We start from the raw sequence: 27,793 nt of genomic DNA on the forward strand, positions 1-27,793 counted from the left end.
GCGGCTCACACCTCTGCATGCTGCTTGTCCAGAGGCAGCGCAGTGAAGCAGCTCCATCCTGTGCCTGCCCTTCCCCTGGGTAACCAGTAGGAGGGCATAGCCCCTGCTCCCAGCACCACTGCCACCTATCCAGAGTGCAGCCTTGTGCAGCCCCAGCCCCATTTGCCCCATGCAGATCTGGGGGCACACACACCCCCTCCTGCCCCATGCCCTCCCAGACAAGCAGTGTGAACAGTGGTGGGAGCCACTGAATGAGCCACTAGACAAGCAGCTCCTGCATAAGCAGTGCACAGTGGCGGGGGCTCCCAGTGCCCCCCAGATGAGCTGCAGCTATGTCCCACACCCAACCTGCCCTGGCTGGGCAGCACTTGCCCCTGCCCCTGTCCCAGCCCCAGCCCTGCTCCCTCCCTCATCACGGGGAGCTGTGATCTGCCCCTCCACCTCTACCCTCCCCCTTCACCATAACAGACTTACCAGCTGGATGCAGCTGTATCAAGCATCATAAAGTCAAAACCACATTGGAATGTCAAAACGGGCTGTTAATTTATAAAAGTCATAAATACCATTCATCATAACTCAGAGTCATAAGTTGAGGACTGCCTGTATACATTTAGTCTATGCTGATTTATTATGTAACACTAGCTGTTTTACTTAAGCATTTTATTTTCAGTTGCAAGTGAAAGAATTGGTGATAGTGTTGGCTCCAGGAAAATTAAAAATGGTATTAAATATTAGACCTATTTTCCTTCAGTTCAGTACTAGAAGGGATATTCAAATACTAACAATACTGCAATGATTAATTTTAAATTGCTAAATAAACATGTTCTAAAAAGCATATATGTGTGTGTGTATGTATGTATATATGCTTTTTAGAACATGTTTATTTAGCAATTTAAAATTAATCATATATATAGTGAGAGAGTAACGCACACAAGCACAGACAAAAGCTTATAGAAATGCTGTTTATAGATTTCATAGGCATTAGGCCTAGAAGATCATCGGGTCCAGCCCCCTACCCAAAGGGCAGGAAGTCAGCCGAGGGCAGGTGACCCCAGCAAGGCGAACATTTTCTGGTGTTTCTTGAATGTATCCAGACTAGGTGCTTGCACCACTTCCGGGAGGAGTTTATTCTAGACTCTGGAGACTTGGAGGGCAAAGAAGTTTTTCCTTACGCCCAATCTAAAACAGTCTTCCAGCAGTTGTGACCATTAGACCTTGTCTTCCCTTGTCCTCGTGAACAAACATTCTCCCAGTTTCTGATGTTACACCCCTTTTATACTTATAGGCTGCCACCAAGTCCCCCAAGCCTTGTCTTCTCCAGGCTGAAGAGTCACATGCCTCTCAGCCCCTCCTCATAAGGCCTCCTCTCTTGACCTCTAATCATGCACATGGCTCTCCTCTGGACTCTCTCAAGCTTTTCCATGTCCTTTCTGAAGTGTGGAACCCCAGAATTGGATGCAGTACTCCAGCTGCAGCCTCACCAAGGCTGGGTAAAGTGGGAGGATGACTTCTTGGGTTTTGCTTGAGATGCATCAGTAGATGCAAGCCAGAGTTTTATTAGCTTTGCCAGCTGTGGCATTGCATTGGTGGCTCATGTTCATCTTGCGATCAGTCATGACCCTCAAGTTTCTTTTTGGTGATGGTACTAGTGAGTAGAACTACCAACCCTATAAGTCTAGTGTGAGTTCTTTCTCCCAAGGAGGAGCACCTTTGAATTTCTTTGTGTTGAATGCCATCGGGTTTTGATCGGCCCAGCTTGTGAGCTTGTCCAGGTTGGCCTGAATCTCCAGCCTATCCTCTAGCTTGACCACACTTGCCCATAATTTGGTGTCAGCTGCGAACTTAGCCAGTCTGCTTCTGCCATCCGAATCCAGATCATTTATGAATATATTAAAGGGTACTGGTCCAAGTACTGAGCCCTGGGAGACTCCAGTGGTCACCATGCACCATGTTGACTCAGTTTCATTGACTGTCACTCTCTGGGTCTGACCATGGAGCCAGTTCCCCAGCCATTGGACTGTGAGGTTGTCAAGACTGCAGTTCCCCAATTTTACCATGAGGACATCCAAGTCAAAGGCTTTTTTAAATTCAAAGTATATGACATCAATCCCTTATCCAGGTGATGCATCACCTAGTCATAGAAGGAAATGAGGTTGGTCAAACATGACCTACCTACAATGAAGCCATGTGGGCTATCTCTGAGAATGCTGCCTTCCGTCACCCTGTTGTTGGTGGTTTTTTTGATAATTTTTTCCAAGATTTTTCCAGGGATTGAGGTCAAACTGATTGGCCTATAGTTCCCCGGATCTTCCTTCCTTCCTTTGTTGAAGATAAGCACATTGGCCCTCTTCCAATCCTCTAGAACCTCTCCCAAGCACCACAAGTTCTCAAATATCCTTGCCATTGGTTGTGCTATGATGTCAGCCAACTCAGAATGCACCCAAGGTGCTAGAAGTCTGGGCCAGCTGACCTATGGATGTCCAGCCTTTCAAGCTGTTCCCTCACAAGATCTTTGCCAATTGTAGGCTTATGATCTCCTTTACACTGGTAATTCTGCATCCTGTCAGGCAGGGTGATCCCCTTGGGCTGGTGGAAAACCAACACAGAGTAATGGTTGAGAAGATTAGCTCTTTTCTGGGTGTCAGTTGTTAGCTGCCCTGTTTGGTTTAGCAAGGGTCCAATGTTGCCCTTGGTTTTTTTCCTGACTTCCAACGTATCTGAAAGACTTTTTTATTGTCCTTGATTCCCATAGCCAGTTTGAGTTCTGTTTCAGACTTGGCTTTTCTGGTCTGCTCCCTACAGGTACAGGTAAGTGCCTCATAATCCTCCTTAGTGGTATTTCCCAACTTCCATCCCTTATGAGCTTCTTATTTCATATTCAGGAGGTCCATGAGTTCCCTTCTGAGCCAAGGGGGTCTCCCAGCCCTTTTACTACCTTTCCTATGGGCCAGAATGAACTTCCCTTGTGTTTTTAGGATCACATTGTTAAGGAGCAGCCACTCATTGCGGACTCCCCTCCCTATCAGATCGAGATCCCTCAGGGCCTGGATAAACAATCTCCTGAGCTTGTGAAAGTCAGTTTTTCTAAAGTCAAGGGTTTCTGCATTGCTGATTAATTTGCCAGCTTTGCAATGGATAGAGAAAATGATTAACTCATGATCACTGTCACCTAGCTTCCCTTTGATCTACAGGTCACTCACTAGATCCTCCCCTTAGGCCAGAACCAGATCCAGTTGTTTCTTACCTCTTGTTGGCCCATAGACTTCTTGAGTCAGATAGAGCTCATCAATGCTAGTGAGCAAGCTTTGCAACTGATCAGATTTGGCTGAATGCTCTTCCCATGAAATTTCGGTGTTTTAAGTCACCCATGATGACTATGCACCGAGAGCATGCAGCCTCTGCCAGTTCCCTAGAGAATTTATGGTCAAGCTCTTCCTCCTGGTTAGGAGGTCTGGAATACACTCCTACAGTTATATCCCCTTCACTACGTTCTCCCCATATTTTAACCCAGAGGGTCTTGAGTTGCCCTCCTTGGGTGCCAATCTCTGCTTGTTGGGAAGTGTACTATTCCTTCACATAGAGAGCTACACCTCTGCCCTTCCTCACAACATGATCCCTCCTGTACAAGCCATCTATACATTGGTCCAGTCATAGGTGGAGTCCTACCAGGTCTCCGTTATCTCTATGAAATCATATTCATTTTCACTTAAGAGAACAGCCAGTTCCCCGTTTGTTCCCCATGCTCCTTGTATTTGTATACAGGTAGCTAAGCCTGCCATTAGAAGCCCTAGACTTCCCAGCACTCTTAGAACAGAAGAACTGAAAATATTTGTCATTTTTTTACTACCTTCTGAAGTTGTTTCTCAAGCCATGTACAGACATTCAGTTCCTCCTCTGAGAATCGCTGTTCCTGGAGAAAAATAACTAGTGAATAACCAGGTTTAAATAAAACTCTCAAGAGTTTCTCCTTGGAGAGAACATGTACAGATATTTACTCTCCCAGGAGAGTTTTTCCAGGGAGAGTGAATATATGTATACATTATCATCTGAAAGAAGCAACAGTACAATCCTCTAGTATCCCAGGCTCCCCTGCTTCCCCCCTACCCTGGGAGACTGTCACTTGCTGGATTCTGCTGTCTGTTAAAGCACCTCTGGGAAAGTTTTTCTACCAGGAGAACCTGGTAAAATTATCCCAGATCATTTGAATATGTGTATTCAGCCTAAGTCTGGTATTTGTCAGTACCCTGTAAAATGATGTTATATCTTACAAAGAAAAGTGAAATCAAATGCATTACTTGAACAAATGGACATTTTGACACTTTCATAGTTGTTGCAAGATAAAAATAAAAAGAACCGTTGTAAGTTTAAATGTGGGGTAGCCCATGGCTATTACTATGCTTGTTATTTCAACTGTGCTTTACTTGTTAAGATTTAGGAGAAACATAACTCTTAAATGCAAAAACAGATTTCTAACTGACTGTAATTTGGAGTTGAATTTCCTTTGCTCTAACATGCAGACTGTCAGAGTAGTTGTTTGCTTTATAGATGCCTGTAAAGCATCTTTTATGGACTTAGTTTAGTCACTTCAACTAATCAGAGAAAAGAGTATCACATAGGCAGTGCCTAGGGTTTTTTTATTTTACAACGAAGGCCACTGTTTGAATAACAGCAGTGACCTGGTTGAGGCAATTCAGGGGGTATTAAGTTAAGCATTCATATTTAGCAATAGTGAGATTGCTCTTTTTTTATGTAGCTATTTGAAATATTTTTAACTGGCTGGTACCTTAAACTGGAGAGAACATTTTCTGTGGTATCACTATTAACTTGGCCTGGCCAAATATCCACCCATTTGTACACACTGATATATGTGGATCAAGAACTTCAGTATATTTGAGACTGAAGGACAGCCTAGTAATGCAAGTAGAGGCATCCTGACACGAGCCAGTATCTGTTAGCAAGCAATATGAGCAGGAGAGTTATAGCTATTTAGTGGCTAGTGCCAGAAACCTGTTTCTTTTCAATCTGTGTTAATACACTTCCAAGGATGCTTTGTTACTGAGCGTTGCTGCTTGTACTAAAGCATGAAGGCCTCCAGAACATATTGAGCACATGTTTTCTAATTTTTCCAAGGAAAAAAGGGAGGAACAGATTTTCTTGATGTTCCTAGCTCTCTTCTAAACTTGGTTAAGTTGCTGTACTTAGCAATGGAACATAAGTGTAATAACTTTTAGTGCAAGTGGGAGTTTATTCAGATTTGCCATTTTTTCTTCCATGTGAGTCTGGAAAGAATTTTCAAGGATGCTGTTTTTGGAAAAACAGATGAAAAGCAAAAAATCTAGAATGTGCATAGTTTTTTGAAGAATTTCATATGTGCAAACAGGAAAGATTAGGTTAACGTAGGACTCCCTACCTGCATCCAATACCTGCTGAGTATATCTTCGTATATCTGAAAGTCCCGATAACAATAAGCAATGATACGGTTACCATATTTCCAGTTTCAAAAAAAAAAAAAGGACACCTGTCAGGGAAAAAAAAGGACACCTGTCAGGGAGCAGGAGTGGGTAATATGATTGTGGCGGGGGGGGACAGTGATATGTCCTTGCCCCTCACTTCCAAATTACACACCCCCTGTTGACACTGGATTTGGACCCAGCACCTATACCGTTGTTCCAGGCAGGCACAATCCTCAGACTGACCACATCTGCCAGTCAATAACAGGCAAATTTATTGATACAGAGTAAAAACAAAAAAGCAACAATACAATCAAACAGTTCTATATCTACCAATCCTGGGGCTGTCATCAAAACACATCTGGTCAGGGTGCAGGCTCCACTCTGAGGTTCTCTTTCTTAGGTGTCAGCAGTCTGGAGGTGAGATGCTGAGGCCCACAGCCCCCCTCCAGGGGGTGCATGAGATGGGCTACTAGTATGCCCTCCGTCCATGGTGGTCCCAGGGACCCTTCCCAGAAGACAGGGATAGGGATGGTGACCCCTCTCAAGGAGCAAAACAGAGAGGGATGGGACAAAGGGATGAACAGGAGAGACTGGACAAAAAGACAAGACAAAGGGAGGGACCCTTTGTTAATCTCAAGTCTCTGCTTTTGTATTTTCCTTCTCCCTTGATGACTCCTGATGACTCTTTATCCATGGCTATCTCTGGTTGGCTGTCTCTCTATGGTCACATGTCCATATAGCCTTCCAGGCCTTCTAATTTAGTCTGTTCCCCCAAAACTAGGATTCAGTCCCCCTGCTGCTCTGGGGCCTTGTTCCTGGTGCCACTTACCTTGTGTTATGGGACAGTATGGTACATACTTCCTTTGGTTACCAGCCTGTTTCCTAGACTGTGTGTTCTTGTTGGCCTTGTTGTGCTAGACAGCCCATCTACATTGAAGGCTGTGATCTCATGTTATGGCATGCCCCCCTCAATTCTCAGGCTGTGTCCATTCATTGGCCTTGTTGTGTTAGACAGCCCATCTGCTTTCAGGGCCATGAGAAGCTGTGTGTGCATCTCCCAAGCTCTTTAGAAATCCATTTAACCCCTGCTGCCCATCTTGACCCCTTATATACATATATCTATCCCTATAAGCCAATTCCCCAAAAACAGGCCTTTAATTACCATGTCTAAGCCAACATTCCCAGCTCTGCTGTTGCCCCTCACTCTTAACCCACAGTACCCCACCCCTCAGACCATGTTGGTGCCTCTCACTCCCAACTGGCAATCACCATGTCCCTGCTGATACCCCTCACTTCTGGCCTGCAGCCATCTGGCACTGCCTGTGCCCCACACTCCAAACCCACAGGCCCCCCCCCGGTGCCCCTCACTACCAAGCCACATCCTCCCCAGCCCTGCTGGTGCCCCTCACCCCTGACAGTGCCCCTAACTCCAAAAACACAGCCTCTGCTCCCCCCAGCCCTGCAGTGTCTCCCAGTTGCAACTCCCTGTGAGCACAGGCCAGGTGCCACTAGCCCCGCCATGCAGCTACCTGCTGCCCCCAAAGGGCCCCCCTGTTGCCCTTCCCCCACTGGAGGGGCAGGCACCTCCCCTGCCTGGCCACAGCCTCAGTGCCCAGACACCATGCTTGCCCCAATGCTACCAGGCACCTGCCTCCCCCACCCCCCCACCTCTGCCACATGTATGTGCTTTTACCCACCTATTTAACAGCTATATAAATTTTCTGTTAGGTTTGAGATCAGGTAAATTCAGATTGATAGCACAGGTTAACTAGGGGTGTCGGAGGGGAGGAGGCAGTTTATCTAAAACTGCAGCTAACCTGCAGGAGGGAATACCATAAACACAGCTAGCTGTAGATTGCACAGCAATTCAAACACAGACTGTTTGGTGTGCCTGTGTGTGCTCCCACCTTGTCCTGTGGTCTCCCCAGGCTGCCAGAGAAAGCTGAGCTGAGTGGCCAGACCACTCCTGATTGGCTACCAGGCAAGGCCAAGCACTCCCCCAACCCCTGTCACCACAGATCTTCCTGCATGCCTAGACTTAGGCTTCCAGAAGAGTCCCAGAGTAGGTCATCATGGCACACCTGGCAGCCCAGCTGGCGGTGGCACAGGGGGTGGGGGGAGGGGAAATATGCTCCTCAGAAGGAAGGATTGGGCCCCTCAGAGCTTCAGCAAATGGCAGGTGACAGTGGGAGGTTCTGGGCTGATTCCTGTATCGTGCTGGGTGCCTGCTCTGTTTATTGTGGGTTAGAGCAGTTTCTCATTGGATTGTAAGAACAAGTTTATCGGTATGAAGATATCCATTCTATGCAGAAATTATCACTTTATTATCCCGTCTTATGAGCTATAGCTGGAATTAAGTGTTGCTTGAGAAAATACCTCTTCTCCCCATAACAATAAGTCCTTCATATTGCTATGCACAACTTATAGAGTAGACAGGGCTGCATTCTGTTTTATTGGGCTTTAGTTAAGATGGTAAGAGATGGAAAGGAAGTTTTCTCTAAGATTCTGACTTGGGCAGCCAAAGTTAATACTATTCTACCTCCCAAAGTTTCATTAAATAAGCCATCTACAAGGATCATATTTGTTGAGTTGCACCGGCTCCTATGGTGTTGGAAACTAAATCAGAATAAAAGGTGATTTTTCTAAACAAAGCTCATTCAATTTCTGTTGTATAAACATAGTTCAACATCATGGATTCATAAGCTTGCATACTGTGGTTGTCCTGCTACTACTTCGTACCAAATAAGGCCTCAAAATAAAGGGAGTTCTAATTTTCAACTATTTAATGAGATCATCAAGTTGGTGGATGAAGTTTTTCTGATGCTTGCCTAGTAGTGAGGTTCTCTTGAAGCACTGTAGTTGCACGTAATGCCTACTGTTTATCACCAGTGCCAAAAAAAATAAATCTTTTGTGGTCTCTCTCTTCTGTTGCTTGCCAGTGGACATAATGAAAACTAGCACAGTACATGAGCAGAGGAAGCTTAGAAATTTTTTGCATGAGGACCCTAAAAATGTTGTTCATAAGTCATACCTATGTTGTTTTCTGCTTCGGCCTTATCTTTACTGCACATAAACAGTGCTACCTGCTGTTTAACCTACTCAATTTGCCTCAGTAGAATAGTTTTAAATGCAACAATAAGAGGGTATAAACACCAAATAAATCAATATTTTTGGTCCTTAAAACACCACTGACAACATGGATCTACCCTTGGTCTCACTGACATTATTAAAAACAGCTGTCTGTAGGCCTAAATTTCAGATCTAGCTTTGGATAGAATTGCATGCCCTAAAACATGGGTTTTCACATGATCGACTTCAAACAGCATAGTTTATGGCCATCTATACATGTGCTGTGGGATTGGAGGGGGTGCTTTAATTAGATCGGCTCTTGGAGCAGCTCTATGAAAAACCACTTGGAGCCGCTCTAATTAAAGTGCTTACAGCATCATGTGTATTCAGAATCCCACACTTCAAAATGGTGCTGGGGGTGCTTGAGCTAAAGCTTGTTAACCCCCATTGCCACTGTGAATCACAGGAACTTTGAATAGACATGATGTGGAGGTTGCTGGAGTCACTAGCATGGTCCAGCAGACTCGATTAATTGAATCTGCTCTGACATGGGCTAATTAGCACGCATCAGAACTGACATTCAGCACATGTATAGGTGCCCTAAGCATATGTGTGACTTTAGTCCATGCAAGTTCAAATTCCAGAGCGTGAAAATACTTGATGTAAACATTGAGGGCATATGTAGATGAAAATGAGGGCCCTAAATTGAAGCACTGGGTTTTAAAAAACACCCGTTCAATTTAGAGCTGATTAAACTGGGTGTTGTGCACATACCCCTCTGACTTACCTGCCTCTCCAACGGGGAGGGGAGCGCAAACTGCCAGCAGGTGGAGGGGTCCCTGCCTGCTGGTGCTTCCCTCCATGGCAGTGGTGCCCCTGCCCAGGTGGCACCCAGCTTGGGCAGTCCCAGGGAGCATTGCAGCCATGAAGGGAAGCACCAGGCCCCTGTGCAGCTCAGGCAGGCAGGCAGGCTCCAGGAGAGGTGGAAAAAACCCAGACTCATCACTTTTCTTCCTGCAGATCCCCTGAGCTGCATGAAGCCTGGTGCATCACTCCATGGCTGTAGGGGCAGCAAACTAAAACACCTTAAAGAAGTTTTAGATTGCTGCACCCCAAGTCATTTAAGGTGCATTATGCCACCAAATTACCTACAGGAGCTGGAATTAATGCACAATATGCTGCCAAGGTGTGCAAACACCAACACAAAGCAGTGCAGAAGCATTTAGCCCACTTTAAAGTGTTGTGCACACATGCTTCTTGTTTCATCTACACATGGCCATAGAACTTATTTTTGCAAATGTGATGCTGCTTTTTTTTCCAATATCTTAAAAACTGGCCTTGCCATTAATAAGATATTTGTACAAAAAAAAGCTCAACGTTATCATTTATGTGGTGCGCTTCTTTGTGTGAGCATTGTGTGCTATTTTTCTGACCGTAGCTTTTCTTTCTAGTGCCTGAATTGCAGGCATTTTGCAATTACTTCCCTCCATTTCTTTTCTTGTATGCAACTTGTGCAATGAACTCCAGACAGTATCACAACCCCAATCCCAAACAGTGATATGTTTGCTTTTCTGCATTGTCTGAATGCACATGGGCTCATGGTAGTTACCACAGCTAGGGAGAACTGGTACTCACCTAAGGCCTTGCTGAAGCTTGCTTGTGACAGAATTCAGTTGTATCGTACAATTTGCACAGGATAAAGAACGCCATTGCAGAGGAAATATTCTTTTCCCCATAAAGGTATTTCCATTTTGTTGAATTCTGCCACACCAGTCCACAATTTGTATGAACTTGCTCATTGGGTCTCTACAGGTGTGGGTTTAGAGGCACATAGATCCAAAGGCAGAAATGAGGCCTACATTATGGAGTTACTGTTAAGGTCCATGGTTAAGGTCCAGTTTAGAATGTAAAGCAAGGATTAAATATCAGTTGAAATAATGTAGAGTATCTTCTCCAATTTACACCATTTTGATTTTGACATCAATTATCAGGATATTCTAAATACACCTGTCATGACGGGATAATTAAGGTAGCTTTCAGGGTGACTAGTTAAAAATTCTAAAAATCAGCACTTTTGATATTTTTAAAGCAATATTGATAAAGTAATAACTGAAGTTAGGAAGCCATTTAATTTTTCAGCTTGTTCTAGTCTTTTTGGATGCATTGCAAATGTGCACTTCCATATACTAATCTGTTTGGATTTAAAATTTATTCTTATAAACTCAAGATATCCAGAGGTAAATGATTTACTGCTTGTCTTGTGGTTAGTTACCATGGCTTTCATTAATAATAATGTACTTTCAGACATAACTGCAAGGGTTTTCTTGTTCTTGCTTGGTTGCTTATTATCCTCTGGGAATGTATAATGAATTTGAGGTTGGTAAATAATATTTGTTTGAGAGCTCTGGAGTCTAAAATCTCCTGTCTCACCACAGAAAGAATAAAACAAAAACATTTCCCCCTGTTGACAGCTAATGCATCTCACCTCTTGGAAGGAGTCAAGTCCTTGAAGGGTGAGAGGCCGGTTTAGGCAGCATGCTAAATTGGAGATTAATTTATCTGACTATAGACACCCAGGAATGTTGTTGGGTAAAGCCAGCTGTTGTTGTGCTAAGTCAACTGGACTATAACCACTAATTAATTTTACATAGGCTATTGAAAAGCTGCCAGGATTGCTTTTTCAGTACTGACCTTATTCCAGTGGAGTATGCCTCATTACACCACTGCTGATTTGACCTATAAAGCTGATAAGCGTCATATCCCACTCCAGTTATCCTGAGCTACCAAAGCAGTGATTTTTCAAAGGCACCCAAAGGATTTAAGTGCCTAACTCTTAAAGAAATTCAGTGAGAAATAAATGCCAAATTCCCATATGCTACTCAGAAAATTCAACAGAAGTCCTCAAAACCTTTTGTTTTTACAAAAGATTACACTAAACTCCTTGCTAAGTGTTTCAAACTCTGTGCAGCTATTGTGGCTGCATACATTTAAACAAATATTATGTGGGTATTTGGGGATTTCCTGTGAACATGTATTTAGCAGCTGATGTCCCTGGCTAGGCATCCTACGAGACATAAATACACACTTAACTATAGTTTTATAGGTTAGACCAATTAAGCTTAACCATTTGTTTATAGTAGGCTTCTGCATGACGAGAGCCTATGGGCATGAGAGATGTGTTACAGGGGAATTGGGCATTGTTTGATTAATGCATTAAAAAAAAACACACACACAAAGAAAAAAAGTTAAGGAAAATTACATGACATAGACATGAAAATTCAAGTCTGCAAAAAAAATCTTTTCCTTCCTTTCTAGTGACATACAGGTAGACTGTGTACAGTTTTATTCACCAGCGTCAGAGCTGCTCCTAACTTTGGCTCCCTGTATACAGAACCTGTGGGAATTCATATCCTGAGTGCAGGCAGGTGGGATTTTCAAAAGCTATATGACTTATCTCTATCTAGGTTTCCCAGCATTTCCCATTATAAAAGATCCCCATGTCCTTTTCTTTGAGAAGTGAACATATTTCTATCGTTTTCAGCTTTTTACCAGCATGGTGCATTTATACTGATTCAGTCACATATGTGCTGCAGCCCTGCAAGGGAATTCAGCATGATAGGGATCTGATACTTGTAGGTTTCTTGGAAGACATTTCTTTTGCAAGGACTTAAAGGAAAACAACGGAGGCATGTAGAACTGGTTTCTAAGTTAAAGTAAGCATTTCAAAGGTCAGAAAGAAGAGTATGGCAATAAAGAGACAGGTGAGGTTAAAGCATAGGGAAAACGGGGGAAAAAATACAGAAGAGAAGAGGAAAATGACAAAGTTTGGAAGTCTGACCACTGGACTTCACTAGGAGGTTTTGTAAGTGAAGTATCATAGTCAAAACAATTTGAGTTGAATTTTTTTTCTCAGCTTAGTCCAAGTATAAATTTCCCAGAGTTTAGTCTCTTCATTATTAAATGCAGTATTTATACATTTAAATTACCTATTTGCACATTAAAATAATAATTGTACACACATCCGATGCTTCCGCACACGTGAACGTGCACACTTGCGTTCTCTCTCTCTCTCTTTCCTATGGCTTGGAAGACAAATAAATAGATTTTTTTCCTCATTAAACATCCTAAGCTCTAGAAAATTCAAGAAGGTTTTACTGGGACATTCCAGATGTTCTTTTTTCACTTCAAGTGTAAATCTGAGAACCAAACACCTAGAGTACAATTTATTTCTGTATTTTAATCACAGCATGCTATACTCTATACACAGTACAGCTGAGCAAATAATGATCAAACTGATAAATGATTCAATCAGTTCTTATTTTGTCTTTCTTTACATTTTTTATAAATTTTAAAAACTTGCATCTCTAATAAATCATTTACAAAATAGTCACAACATAGATGTTTCCTTACTTGTCATTTATCAGTTTGGCACACTGCACCCTGTTGGCAAGTGTTGATCCAGCTAGGAATGGGTTTCTGAAGATATTGGTTAGTAATCAGGTGGCAAACTTTGAAGATGATTCAAAATTGTTTAGATTAGTTCAGAATGGAGAGACTGGAAGAAGCTGCTGAGGCGTCTAACCAAACAAGGCACCAATGTGACAAATGAAATTCAATATTGACTAATCCAAACTAACGCAAATTCGAGGGGATAACTCAAAATTGCTTATGTATCTTTATTGGACTGTAAAGAGAGGAATAATGGTAAGCCAAGGTAAATTTAAAAATGAATGGATACAATTAATACAATGCATTGAGCAGTAGGGGTGTGCAAAGCGGACTCTATTCAATTCTGATTCAGATTAGGCCCAAATCAGAGACAGTGAGTCGATTCATTGATTTGGATTACTGTCCCTGATTCAATTCAGCCAAATCTGAATCTGAAGATGATTTGACCATAGACACAACTTTAAAAAATGTTTCTACATACCTTGAAGTAGCAGGCGCAGTTCGTGATCACTGTGATGCTGAGGCACACGTGGCATTCCACAGGAGTGCTCGGCAGTGACCCCAGAAGTGAGGTCTTCTGGGGAATGCACTGCTCACCCCCCACCAGCCCCCCGTGCCTCCCCAGCTCAGTGATTAGCCACAGGGGGACCCCAGGTGCTCCCCCCAGACCCAGGTGGTACCAGTCACTGAGCCATGGGGGTGCAGAGGGGGTCTCCCTTCACGGTCCCTGGCGGACCCAGAAGTAGACTGGAAGTGCTTCTGGTCCACTTCTGGGTCTGCTGCTCAGCGTGCTGTGGAGCCCCCATGCTTCTGTGGGGCACTCCATGTGCCCCAGCATAGCAGCATTCACAAGCCACAACTACCTAGAGGTATGTAGAAAAAGCATTTAAAGCTGTCTCTATGTCCGAATCTCTGAATCTTTCCAAATCTCTCTGAATCAATTTGGAGGGTTCGGATTCAATCTGGAGAAATTTAAAGGTCCTCTGATTCAGTTTGGATTTGGAGATTCAGCCGCTGAATTGAGCCAAATTGAATCGGGGACTGAAGCTTTCCACAGCCCTGTTCAGCAGGTTGATAATTTTTTAGTAACTTAGTTTTTTAGTGTAGGTTGAGGTGAACAATTTAAGGGTGTGCAAAACGGGTCCTATTCTATTCAGCCCAAATTGGGGACAGTGATTCAATTAATTGATTGGGCCACTGTCTCTGATTCATTTCAGCTGAATCTGAAGATTTGATGCCGATTCAGAGAATTCGGACATAGATACAGCTTTAAATGCTTTTTCTACATACTTTGAGGTACCAGGTGCAGCTCGTGAATGCTGCAATGCTGAGAAGGAATGAACATTCCACAGGAGCATGGGCAGGGGGGTGCATGCTCAGTGGTGAACCTGGAAGTGGACCGGAAGCACTTCTGGTCCACTTCTGGGTCTGCCAGGGAGTACACAGGGGGCTCCCCCCGCATCTCCCCAGCTCAGTGACTGGTGTCTTTGGGGTCGGGGGCACCGGGGTCCCCCCCATGACCAATTGCTTAGCCAGGCAGGCACGGGGGGGGAGGGCAGGAACCTGGCACGCTCCCCAGTGGACCCAAAAGTGAACTGGAAGTGCTTCTTGTCCACTTCCTGGTCTGCTGCTGAGCACACTGGGGAGCCCCCTGCACTCCTGTGGGATGCTCCATCTGCCCCACCATCACAGCATTAATGACCCACCTCCTACCTTGAGGCAGGTAAAAAAAACATTTAAAGCTGTATCTATGGCTGAATCTTTAGAAATATCTCTGAATGGATTCAGAGATATTAAATAGTCTCTTGATTTGATTCGGATTTGGGAATTTGGCCACCAAATTGGGCTGAATCTCCACTGAATCAAATCAGTGGCTGAAGCTTTGCACAGCCCTAGTGAACATCAGCCTTTTTTGTATAACATGGATTTTATTCTTAATATTAGTTCCTTTTCTATTTCTACCTTACATCACAAATAAGCGACCAAAACAAGGTTATTTTTATAGTCAGAAATACTGACTTTCAAGGTTATCAAGTAACTGAACATGTGTGATTGCCATGTTTTAATGGATTCAAAATAGAGTAGCAGGGGTACTACTCCCTACTCTAGGATTTGGGAGTCCCTCCTCTGCCCCAGACTTTTTGGATCCTTCAGTAAGTCACTTAGCCTCATAACACCTGCGCATCCACATTTTATAAATATGGACAGCAGTACTTCCTGCAGGGCTGTTGTCAGGATACACTGTTTTGTAAGGACACACTGTGAAGTGCTGTGTGCCATGGTAGTAGTGGACATGTAAATATTTAAATGAATGGTGTAAACTATGTAAAAACCTTAATATTCTTATAGACCAGTGGTGTTCAACCACTAGCGCACAGGCAGAATCCAGCTTGTAGAGCCATGTCAGCTAGTGGTGGGATTGTGGTAGTGTCATTAATTGCTGTAGCTATTAATACTTCCAGTGCTCCCCTGTTGCCAAATTTCCAGACCCATGGGGAGTCCTGCAAGCCAGATAACACAGCCCTGTGCACTGGACCACACTAATATACAATGTTGCTCTGTGGCTGGATCTGGCACATGGAGTCAGGCCAGTGTGTGGCATCATTTCACAGCTGAATCTGGCAAGCCAGACTGTGCCTCTAGAGTGACCTCCCATTTCAACCCCATGCTGGATCTTTGCCACAGACCAACCCTGTTAATGAGATCTGGCTCTGTATCACTCTTCCTGCTCACAGAGTCAGAAGGTTGAGCATTAGGTCTTTGAGAAGCTTCAGTCCCTGATCTGATTCAGCGGAGATTCGGCCCAATTTGGTGGCTGAATCTCCGAATCCAGATAGACTCAGAGGATCCTTTAATCTCTCCAAATCAATTTGGAACCCTCTGAATTGATTCAGAGATTTGGACAGATTTGGCCATTCAGACAGAGAGAGCTTTAAATGTTTCTTCTGCATACTTCTAGGTAGCAAGGGTTCATGATCCCTGCACTGCTGGGGCAGATGCAGCATCCCACAGAATCATGGGGGGGCTCCCCCGTGTGCTTGGCATCAGACCCAGAAATGGACCAGAAGCACTTCTGGTCCACTTCCTGGTCCACCAGGGAGCATGCTGGGCCCCCTTCTCCACGCCCCCCTAGCTCGGCGACTGGTGCCTCCCGGGTCTGGGGGGGTACCCAGGGTCCTCCTGTGGCCAATCACCAGGCCGGGGGGGTACAGGGAGGCCCCGTTGCATGCTCCCTGGCAGACCCAGAAGTAGACCGGAAGTACTTGTCCACTTCTGGGTTCACTGCTGACCATGCTGGAGAGCCCCCTGCGCCGCTGTGGGATGCTGCATCTGCCCCAGCACCTCAGCAATCATGAGCTGTGCTGCTACCTCAACATATATAGAAACATCTTTTAAAGCTGTGCCTGTGTCCGAATCGCTAGTTCACCAAATCAGTATTGAATCATTAGATCACGACTTGGCTGAATCGAATTGGGGACAGTGATCCTAATCAACTGATCGAATCACTGTCCCTGATTCAGGCCAAATCCAAATCAAATAGGGGTCATTTCACACAGCCCTGTTGAGCATCACTGTTTTAGACAGTTCAATGAAATACTCTTATGTGGAGTAGTATTCAAAAAAGTAAACTGTGTAAAAATGCAGAATGAATGGTACATTCAAGAATGCGGAAATGTGTGTTCTGTAATTCAGTGAAATGCTCCCACCAGGATTTCTGCTTTTGGTTCTGATCCCTCGGTCTCAAAAAGAACAGACTAGAAATCCATTGGATTCAGAGATAGGAGATGAATGATCAGTGGGAGGAAAAAAACCCTCTCATTTGAACTTTCAGATTGTAAGATGCCATAATCTATTCACTTGAGAGGAGGTGAATAAGAGGCAACACAATATGTGGAACAAAATAATGAATTTTACAGAGAAGATAGGTTGTGAGCATCTATTCCCCTGCTTTACAAAACAAAAATCATTGAAAATAAGGAGACCATTTGAAAGGAGACAAATTCAAAACTGCTAAAAGGCAAATACACTTTTACAAAGCATACAGTCAGGTTCCAGAGTTCATTTCTGAAAGGTTTCACTAAGGCCAAGCAATTGGCAGGTTTCAGAAAGGATTGGGTATTTGTATTTTGTTATAAAAATAATGACTAAAGTTTTTATAGTAAGTATTACATAAATTAATAACTAAATAACAAAAAAGTGCTCTGGAAACAAAAAATATACCATCATGTTTCAAGGCACAAACCAATCTCTAACTACTTGCAATTAGAAGGCAACTTTTCCTGGAGGCAGGATGTCCATAACTGTAGGAAGCCCTGCCGTGGACACTTTGTTCAAATACAGTCAGTACTAGCCATAGTCAGAGGTATGGTTAGATGGCTGGCCAGATCCAATGTGGCACCTCTTATGTGAGTCAGCATAAGAGGAGCTTTATTATATGTAATATTGAGCTGTTATTCTGTGATCAGCCTTAACATTACTACATTCTAATTTATGCATAAGCTCATCAACAGATTCTCAGGCTAAAATATAGGCAGTTAAACATATATATCTAATTGAAAGTCAGTGAGATTTAGCTTTCTAAAAAATAAAAAGACTTGTACTCCCAAATCACCAAGGACAAAATTTAAAAAATCTTCAAACTCCTTTAAAACATAAATAAAAAATTTCCTATCCATTGCAATGCAATTTGTTAAAATATGTGCATGGTATTATTAAATTGCCAAGAAACGTAAATAACCAGTAGAACTGGTAGAATTTAATTTTTTTACTTAAATTTTCTTTTCTCACCATCATTTAAAAATTTTTTTCTGACATGCTCTTCACTACCTATATAAGTTTATTGTTATAAACCTTCTTATTTTGTTATTCTTCTCACTCCCCATTTTTCTTGATTTGTGATGTTGTCCTTTTATTTAAATTGAAAACTTTATAGATTTAGGAATATAGCTCTCTCTTTGTTCTGTCTGTAAAGTCCCTAGCACACTTGAGCATAATCACAATCATAAAAATCTTTAAGTGAAACCTTTCTATTAGATGTCTTGTTAACATTAAATAAAAGATCTTCTATACAAGCACATTTAAAAAGTAAGTAAATGTTTTCTTCTTAAGGAGTGCAAAAATTTAGAAAACAAATTAGAAAAACTGGATTGGCTTGGTTTTTTAAAATCTTTTTGTAGCATACAGAAATATCTTATCCCATGATCTCAAATTTTTCCTTAATGTCTTAAACCCTTATAAATAAAGCACTGAATTATCAGACAGCACCCTTCATCACAAGGAATTATGCACTTAGCCTTTGACTGATGTCATTCATGTTTTCAAGACCTTAAACTGCAGCTGACATACATAGGATCCTTTCCTCCATAGCATCATACAGGGCTGGTGTAACATAAATTTGACTGTTGCATTTTAAAAGTTCTACCATGCGTATGGTCTGGTGACTAGGACATGGGGCCAGGGCTTGGGTGATCCAAGTCTTATTTTTATTTCTGTCCCTGACTTTCTGACCTAAGGAAATCATAGTGTCAGGGACTCGAACCCCAACTTCCCAGGTCCGTTGTCTGACTGCAAGAGACAGGCAACACCAGCAAGGTCTTATCTCAAGCTCTTTATTGAAGCGTGCACACAACAACACAGAGTAGCCCGTCTCCTCCAAGAACCAGCTCCCCCTTGATAACAAGTAAGCAAGTTTATATAGACAGTTTTGCATCACAGATTCTACACCTAATTGACTCAACCTCCATGGTTGGTTAGAAACTGCTAGTGTGCATGACCAGATACGCACACAGGTGGGAATTTTCCACTGTGAAAGAAAACAAGATATCAGGTCAGTGTGAGAAAACTCCTAATTAGTTCAAACTGGCTTTTGGCTACATGCTTATTTTAAAATACTAAGTAATAGGGAGGAGGACTGCATCCTTGATTGTTTCAGCTGTGTCTTTGAAGCACTGAGTCTGCTTTGTAGTTAACTTCTACACTATTATTTATGGTCTTGTTAGTTAATTTCTACAGCTACACAATAAGAGGCTTTGAGCAGTTCTTACATATAAGCATCTTCCTTATCATCAAACATGCAACTTTCTTTTCAGCACTGTTACTTATGCTAGTGGGTTTAAGGTAGGTTCAGTTTGTGCCATCCCTGTTTATCAGTTCACATTCCAATTGTCATACTGCATACAGAGAGCTCATGATTATCCTGTGTGTGGCTGCTCAGCAGTATTTTTCTTTGTGTGCTTTTGGGCCTGCTCTCAAATATCCTATATGTCAATAGTTTTTCTTTTTGTTTATAAATATTGGATAATATTTTACTGCCTTGGAACACTGTCAGGAGTATATTTAATTAGGAACCAAGTATTTCTACTCTTCTGTATAGTGTGCTAGAGGGTATCCATGTGCCATTGTCTTTCCCATCTTCTAAATTTACCCTTTGTAGAGGGAATGGATAAAATCCTGTGTGGCAATACTGGTGGAAGTATTAAAATCCATGAAAAAGCTGGAGTTTGGACCTATGTACTTGTCCCTCTCTGCACCACTTAGCAGAGTTGGCTTGGCAAGGGGGAGCACATACTGGAAATCGTAAGAAGGTTTAGTGGTGAGTTCATCAACACTTGCAGATGCAGTTTACCTGTTTCAGGCGCAACCACCCTGGGGTCCCTTTTTAAGGCTGAACGGTAAAATCCAGCTCTTTGCGTTTACAGTGTTCTACTAAATATTAATAAAGCAGTGTCAGTCCTTAGTCTGACTTTTATTTTGCTGTAGCCAGCAGCAGTCATGATCTTTGTAATAATTATATTCCAATACAGGAGTTTTGTGCAAGTGTTCTTTCCTAGGAGCACCTACACAAGACGCTTACTGCAGACTTGTCTAATTAACTCTGCAGTAAAGCATCACCACCTACATGTGCAGAGTTATTAGGCTGGAGTAAACTAATTAACTCCATCATAGGTTAGTACTGCCTGACACAAGTACTATCCTGTGGTGGAGTCACTTACTCTGCCGCAACGCACATATAGGTGGTGACTAGGGCTGGCTGGGACATGAAGGTGCTATAGTGCGGGAGCTGCCTGCCAGGTAGCCCTGCGCTGTAGCACCCTTGTGCCCCTGCCAGCCCCTCCATAGCACATTGATCCAGAGTGGAGCAGATCCAGGCTGGCAGGCTGACCCCTACTACCCCTGGACCTCCTGCCATCTGGGGCTGCACCGCTCTGGCTCAATGTGCTGTAGTCCCAGGCACACATGTAAACACTGCACCCAGGAGTAGTAAACTCTGGTGCAAAGAGTTTATTGCATCGCATTAATATCATGTGTAAATGTGCCCACTGTGGTTTAAAAACAGATATCTGCAAATACCAGCTCAGATTATGCTAAATATGAGAGTCCCTTAGATGTAAGTATGCTTCCATAATCTGGATAATTGACTCTGTGAGGTCATTTTTATTAATTATGTTACCATTTTGTTAAATATTTAGCATGCAGGTTATTGATCTTTGAGTCCTTAACACAGGCTTGCATTGAGTCTTTTGGGTGGGAGTCTACTGTGCTTAGCTTTACTGAGTCAGTCAACCCTAAGAAGATGACATGTAGTATTTACATAATCAGGATGCCCTTTGAACCATTGTACTTTCCCCTGCTCTGCTTAATGCTTTTGCCTGTGTAAAACTGACGTGATCACTTTTAATGGTTCTATCTTAGTGCTCAGACTTGATAACATATTTTTAAAGAGGTAAAAGATGTTAGATTCAGAGTGAACCTGTAATCAGGGACCCAATCAGTCTCACCAAAACCATGTTTAATCAGAAAGCTAGAATATAAGTAAGTCCATGCTCCATCTCTCTTCCCATGTCTCTAACAATTGTGAGTTATTTACTCTTGAAACTCTGGCAGATCAGAGTCTTTCTGGTCTACTGGGTAATTATGTAATTAGGCAGGGATTTAAAAAAAGGATTTTAAACTACCCAGTAGATTAGCATAGGTCCTTCATGGTCCTTCTGGTCTACTGGATAATTACATAATTTGACTAGGTTTAAGTTACTTTCATGCACACATGCCAGACTGGAAAGGTTACCTTTAGTACAGTCTTGTTATTAAAAAGTTCAAAAAATCTTTTGGAACAAATAAAGAGAACAAAATTGTCAGGTTTTCTACAGAGAACACCACCCCAATGTGTTAATGACAAATGGTAAATAGGTAAATTTCCTAACCTGACAAAATAGATTTTAAGCTCCATAACTGAGTTTTTATATAAGCATATGAAGTGATGTAAAGAAAACAAAACTCCCTTGAGTCAGATTCTTTGCCGAAGATGGAGTTTTTCCATTAGCCAAGAGACTGACAGAATTTGAATGCCCGTCTGCAACTGCAGTAAATAGCATTGTTCTGCTAATTTTAGAGAAGGATATGACTGACCTTTGGGACTAGAGACAGAAATTACACATAAACTAGTATAGGCGATGGGAAACCAGGTCAAATCTGTAACACAACAGAACGTGTAAACTTCTTTCAAAGTGGCTGACATGAGTTTAAGATAAACCTGGATGGATGAACTATCAGACTGCAGGAAGCAGAAAAAAAGTAACAATTTTCACCCAATTTGGATGCAGAAAGCAGTCTATAGCCATGACCAAACACAGGTGCATGGCTGCAGGCAGCTTCAGAAATGATCAATCAGGTGAAAATCTGACCTTGCACAAGAGGTCAGATGAAGACATTTCAAAACAGAGCATCTTCTGTAATTTCAGTCTGCCTGCCTCCCAGCCTCCAAGCTGTTTTCAGAGTGGGAGGAGGGAAAGAAGCAGGGGGAGTTCGGTTTGGGGGGGGTTTCAGGTATGGCAGGTATATTGGAGCCCCCTCCCCACCCCCGCGATGAGGAGGGTCTCCAGTTCACCCACCATCCTCAAGCATCTGTTGGGAAGCCCCTAGAATGAACTCCCTCTGCTCCCTTTCCCCACTCCCACTCTGAAACTTTGCAGCCTCACAGGGAGCAGGGGCCGCTGCTAGAGGAAACTAGCTTCAGGCTCACAGCCAACAACTAGATTCCCCTTGCCCCTGGAACCAACAGTGAACTTCTGTTTGTTCCAGGTGATCACTGCAACTCAAAATAGTTCCTGCAAAATGTTCTCAGTTACAGCAGTGAGCTTTACTTCTTCTGTCTGCACCCTAACTGATTTAGATTAAATCAATTTATTGAACTTCTGTCCCATATCCCCTCCAGATTCAAGTTAACTCACAGTCCCCCAGCATCCAGGATGCTTTGAACCTCTCCTGCATATCCCTCCTTATAGAGTGGGTGGGCTAGCCTTGGCCCAAGTTTCTGCTCCACCTGAGCAGAGAGGCATGCTCTAGCACCCCCCAGGTTCTGGCCTGGGCCACTGCAGCCATGTGCTACACTTTTGGAATCAAAAGTGAACGTCTGTTCACTTGCTTATCCATTCGCGGCTTAGACTAACCTGCAAAGATTGAATCAACTCAGCTCTGGGCTTTTTGTCTGTCTGTACTTAGCCAGGATGATAGAGAGGGCATGCCTCTTCTCAAACAGACTGTAGGCTGTTTAGGGTGGTGTGTTTCTTACATTTTCTCTTTGCACTCTTTTCTTGGTATCAATATATTCATAATTGTGTGAAGTATTGATATTTAGACCTAATTTAGACCTATTCATGTTGATTCTATTGGTGTAATGCCACTCTTCCTGATTTACTTGGCTAGATAAGGAAGTCAAATCCCCAAACTGAGGTAATGTAACTATCTTAAAATTGTTTCAAGTTGCCCTCATGGTGTTTGTCTTGGATCTGCTTATTGGCATTTGCTCAACATTTCTGTAAGGTAGTTCCATTGTAGCAGAGGCCTGCTTCCTGGTGGTATTCTGGGCCATGACACATAGGCAGTGTAGACATGTGCAGCATTGAATGGCCAATTCCTGCCTCACATCAGTCTATGATAACAGTTTCCAACACCACTTATTAGACTTTTAAAAATAAATACCTTCATTCTTTTTTCCCATTCACCCCTTATTCACAAAGCAATTTTGATATTCTTTGGGTGCTTCCTGAAAACTCTCCTTTGCTATGATACCTGTAGAAAACTTGCCAAGAATTGTCATAGGACATTGGCATCCTTAGTGTTTCTCACCCTGATTTGTTGGTTTTTTGTTTGGGGTTTTTGGCGGGGGGGGGGGCTTCTCTCATTGTTTCCTTGTACTTTCCTTATCTGTCCAAATTCATCTACTGTCTCTTGTTTTATGATTAGAGTGTAAGCTCTTTGGAGCGAAGGCTGTCTTTGTTCTGTATTTTGTGTACAATACCTTTGTACAAGAGAGTCCTGGTCCCCTTGGTAATACAAATAAATAATAGACTGTTTCAAGCCTCCAACTGCAGAAATGTGATGCAAAGATCTTAGAACAATGGAAAGAAAACTTAGAACTAGGGAAGAACTTATCAGCCCTTTTTAACATGCGTGGGAAAGAGGGAGAACTAGCTAAACCAGAATTGTCATATTATATTTCTCTTATCTTGTGGAGGATGCTCTGAATCTACAGTCTGATAGTACACATTAACCACAGACATAGATACATGCTGGCCATGGCTGCAAAGATCAATACTAAGAGCTTGTTTTGAAGAAACAGAAATATAGAGGGAGAGAAATTCTGTTTTTCTTCTAAATCTGAAACCTATTAAATCAATGTAGTGCTGCTGTGTCTAACCGTAGCTCTTACACCTATCTTTTCTTTCAACAGCCTGCTTTTTTCTGTGTAGTTACTTTGCTTTCTGGAACACTTTTTAATCAAAATGCCCTTTAGTCCCTGGGTAAAGTGAATGTTAAATTGTTGTTGCACAGACAATTCTTAGTGGATCCAACCACAAATCTTAACTCTGACCATGCAAAGAAATATTCTCATGCAATGCTTGTCCTTCCCATATACTAAAGAAGCTTTGAAGTATGGGTGACTGCGTGTCCTATCTCTCTTTTATTTGAACAATGTGCCTTGAGTTGGCACAGTTTAATGCACTAGAAAGTCTAGGTTTTACACTGAAATAACCTATAAGTGGGACTCTTCTTCCCAAATATTCATAGTCTCTCACTCTGGGGCTTACTAGCTCTGCTGACAAAGAAACTGATTTGAATGCATTTAGCTGAAGGTAAAAATGTAAAATCCTTTAATTCTTTTCTTTTTTATCCTTTTGTGGCATTGCTTTAATCTTTGCTGCTGTCCATCTCTTGGTTAACATCACTATTTCAAAGTTTGAGCAAAGTGGAATTGAAGTAACTGCGGCTACCCAAAAATAGCATTGATAACAGTAACCTATATCAATTTCCATTACAAATTTAATTTTAAATTAAGGCCTATGCTTGGTCCAGACTTTTACTGTAATTTCAATTGACTTAAAACATATATGTAAACACTACAGACTTACAGATTAAATTTTTAAACGTCACTGGTTAGACACCTAAAATCAGACTTTGCTTAAGTGCAAACCAGGGTTTGAGGGTTGTTACCTCTTTTGGAGGGGCATAAAGAATACTTCATTTCAGTTTATTCAGAAGTCAGTTTAATGACTATTTTATTTTAAGTTGAGAAAATATTGGGAATTCAAAAAGCAAGACTATTTGTTTTCATTTTCCAATATATAAATGAAAATGACATTTCAGAGGATGAGTTCTACTGGCTCTAGAATTTGGGGGTGGTGGCGGCTAGAAATAACCAGTTCATGTTTACCACAGATAATAATACTCATTTGTTAAGTAAATCAGTTTAAAATGCAAAGCATGCTTTGATCAACCTTATTATGCATTCTGCACATATGTGATAGTTTTACTTAATAGGAAATATTTTTAAAATATTGCTTTATGCTTTTTAACTAAATTTAATTGAAATTCAGCTTGCCACAAATCATGTAAAAATAACATTTTTCTGATATGATAAAACACAATTAAGGGTTTGAATGAATACATGTTAATTTATATAATTGCTTAAATACACTCATGTAGATTCAGTGTATTTTGTTAGTACTGGGCACATTTATATGCTGCCCTATGGCACGAGTTGTCAACTGGGGATATGCATACCCCTGGGGATACTTGAGAAGGCCCGAGGGTGTACACACAGGCAGGTGGGGATGGAGCACCTCTGCCCACCACCCCATTCCATTCTCCATCCGTCCACCAGGGGTACGCTTATTAAAAAAGGTTGAAAGCCTATGGTTAGGTTGTTACTGCACTGTGCTTTAGTATTTCCTTTTTTAAGTACTAAAGCATGGTGCAGTAACTGCCCATACTGTGCTGTACGTGCAATGCACAGTTGTTTTTAAGCAGCCACTTCACCATAGTGGCAAACTATAACAGGGAAGCATACTACTATAGTGAAGTTGCTATTGGTCACATTTAAACACCCATGGATGCTATGTCACCGTAGTGCATTGCTACAGCAGTATAACATCACATGTAGATAGGAGTGAAGACTCAAGGAAATTATAAAATCTAAAAGACCTGCTTCCACAGTGCTCAGTTTAAGATTTTAAATTTATAACAGAATTTTTCAGGACAATCTTCAACTCACTTAAGTGAAATTGATCACACTTGGATTTTAATTATAGAGGTACAAGACCCCTGAAGTCAGTGGTGTTACTCCAGATTTATACTGTGGAAAGCAGAATGGGGATAGAATAACTAAATTATAAAGAGCTAAGGGGGAGGGAAGGACCTACTGTGTGTCAGTCAGCAGGTCTGCAGTAACTGTGACATCTAAATGAAGTTAGCTTAGCCCAGCATGAAACAGGGTTAAGCTTACTGTAGTTTAGTTTTTTTCAGTGGGAGAAAAGCAGATATGTCAAAAAAACATTACTGCAGAGCAGCTGATACATGGTAAATCCCAACATAAACCCATACTTTTAACTCATTATAATTAGTTTATGGCCATACCCTGAGAACAGATTTAATTCAATGATTTTTTAACAGACATTAAAATGACGTTTAAAGTTAAGCTACAACAAAAACCATTCTATTTACTGTAGGAAAATATCTGGATTTCAAACTAAAGCTGGTGTGAAGTGAAAGACATGCTTAAAACCTTAAATTATTGTTAATTATATTGTTATGTTTTGGGCTTTTTGTGTCTCTACAGGTTTTCCTTCTGACTCCACCAGAAATTCATTATGGCAGCCCGCTGTGAGCAATGAAATTTTCTGAAGAATATAGATGCCAAAAAGCCAGCCAGAAACAGTGGCCTTGTTTTCCTCTTACTCCAACCCATTGAAATGGTGCTCTTAAGCTGATACTGTTGAGTATTGTTAGCAAGACAAATTCTTGGCTGGACTTTTTTTCCTGATCCCTACCCCAATGTTCTGATGAATGGTTGACCGCGACATCATGTAGTAGGCCCTGAAGTGTTGTCATAACAGTTGCAATGGTTTTATACACTTCCCCATTTCCCAACAGCTTTCTGTCAGGTCTGCATTCCTTTTCTTGGGGCCTGATTTTCCCATGCTATTGGTTTGCAGACAGGCTTGTAGCCTCTTTTGTTCCAACCAGCTATGAGAAACGTCAAAGTGCAGATGACCCCTGCTACTTTCATGCACTCTGTATCATCATCACTACTCCCATCTACCTGGCACTTCTGGTAGCATCTCTTCCTTTTGCCCTGATTGGTTTCTTGTTATGGTCACCTCTCCAGTCAGCCAGAAGGCCATATATTTACTCTAGGCTAGAAGACAAGAACCAGGTCAATGGAGCTACACTACTCACTGAATGGAAAGCTACCGGCAATGGGAAAAGTTTCTGCTTTGGCAGTGCCAATGTTTGCCTGCTACCAGACTCCCTGGCCAGGTTTAATAATGTTTTCAATACACAGGCACGGGCTAAAGAAATTGGACGAAGGATACGAAATGGGGCAAGCAGACCACAGATCAAAATATATATAGATTCTCCTACTAACACATCCATCAGTGCAGCAAGTTTTAGCAGTTTGGTCTCTCCCCAAAGTGGAGATGGCACTAACCGTGCAGTTAATGTGGGCATCAAAAGGACAACATCTATGGAGTATAAAGGAGACCATTCTGGTTCAAACAACAGTGAAGATGGCAGAGATGCTAAAAGTGGAGCAGGAGAACCAAATGAAGGAGAGGACAATAACACATGTATAGTACGCATAAGTGGAGAGGATAATGGTCATATTTCAGACCCAGATGTGGATACTGTTACCAGCCAGCCAAATAACAGTGGACCTGCAGACCACTCATCAGAGGGTGACTCAGAGAGCCCAAAGGGTCAAGCAACCAACCATAAACAAAAAGATGGAGATTCTGGGAGTTTAGACAGCTACACTGCCTCACGAGAGTCCCTAGTTAAGGTTCGCATTGGAGATGGCACAGTGGACCAAAGCAGCATTAATAACAAGCTTCTTTACAAAGCCTCAATCATGAAGAAGACTTCTGTGAGGAAAAAGAAGCATATGGATGAGGCCTTTGACCATGAGATCTCGGCTTTCTTCCCTGCCAACTTGGACTTCCTGTGTTTGCAGGAAGTATTTGACAAAAGAGCAGCAGAGAAATTGAAAGAGCAGCTCCATCACTATTTTGAATATATTCTGTATGATGTTGGGGTCTATAGTTGCCATGGCTGCTGTAGCTTTAAGTTTGTAAACAGTGGCTTGCTTTTTGCTAGCCGCTATCCAGTTATGGATGCTACCTATCACTGTTACCCCAATGGAAAAGGAACAGACTCCTTGGCTTCTAAGGGAGCTTTGTTTCTCAAGGTAAGAATTTTTTTTAATCAAACCCATAACTCTTTTTCAAGTGAATGTTTTGTTATAATGCTATTTAATTGGCTGTCAA

The 27,793-nt window shown here is 42.2% G+C and overlaps 1 protein-coding gene across 1 annotated transcript in view; it reads left to right on the top strand.

The window, feature by feature from the left end:
* The window catches only part of LOC109310322 (sphingomyelin phosphodiesterase 3-like), a 250,464-nt gene that overhangs the window by 206,290 nt on the left and 16,381 nt on the right, over positions 1-27,793 (top strand). The window contains exon 3 of the mRNA XM_019535404.1: positions 26,086-27,714. Within this exon, the coding sequence (XP_019390949.1) occupies positions 26,368-27,714 (1,347 nt within the window). The 5' untranslated portion in view covers positions 26,086-26,367. The remainder of the gene's footprint in view (positions 1-26,085; positions 27,715-27,793) is intronic.

Source organism: Crocodylus porosus, unplaced genomic scaffold (genome assembly GCF_001723895.1).
Source record: "Crocodylus porosus isolate Cpor-Errol unplaced genomic scaffold, CroPor_comp1, whole genome shotgun sequence".
Taxonomy (NCBI): domain Eukaryota; kingdom Metazoa; phylum Chordata; order Crocodylia; family Crocodylidae; genus Crocodylus; species Crocodylus porosus.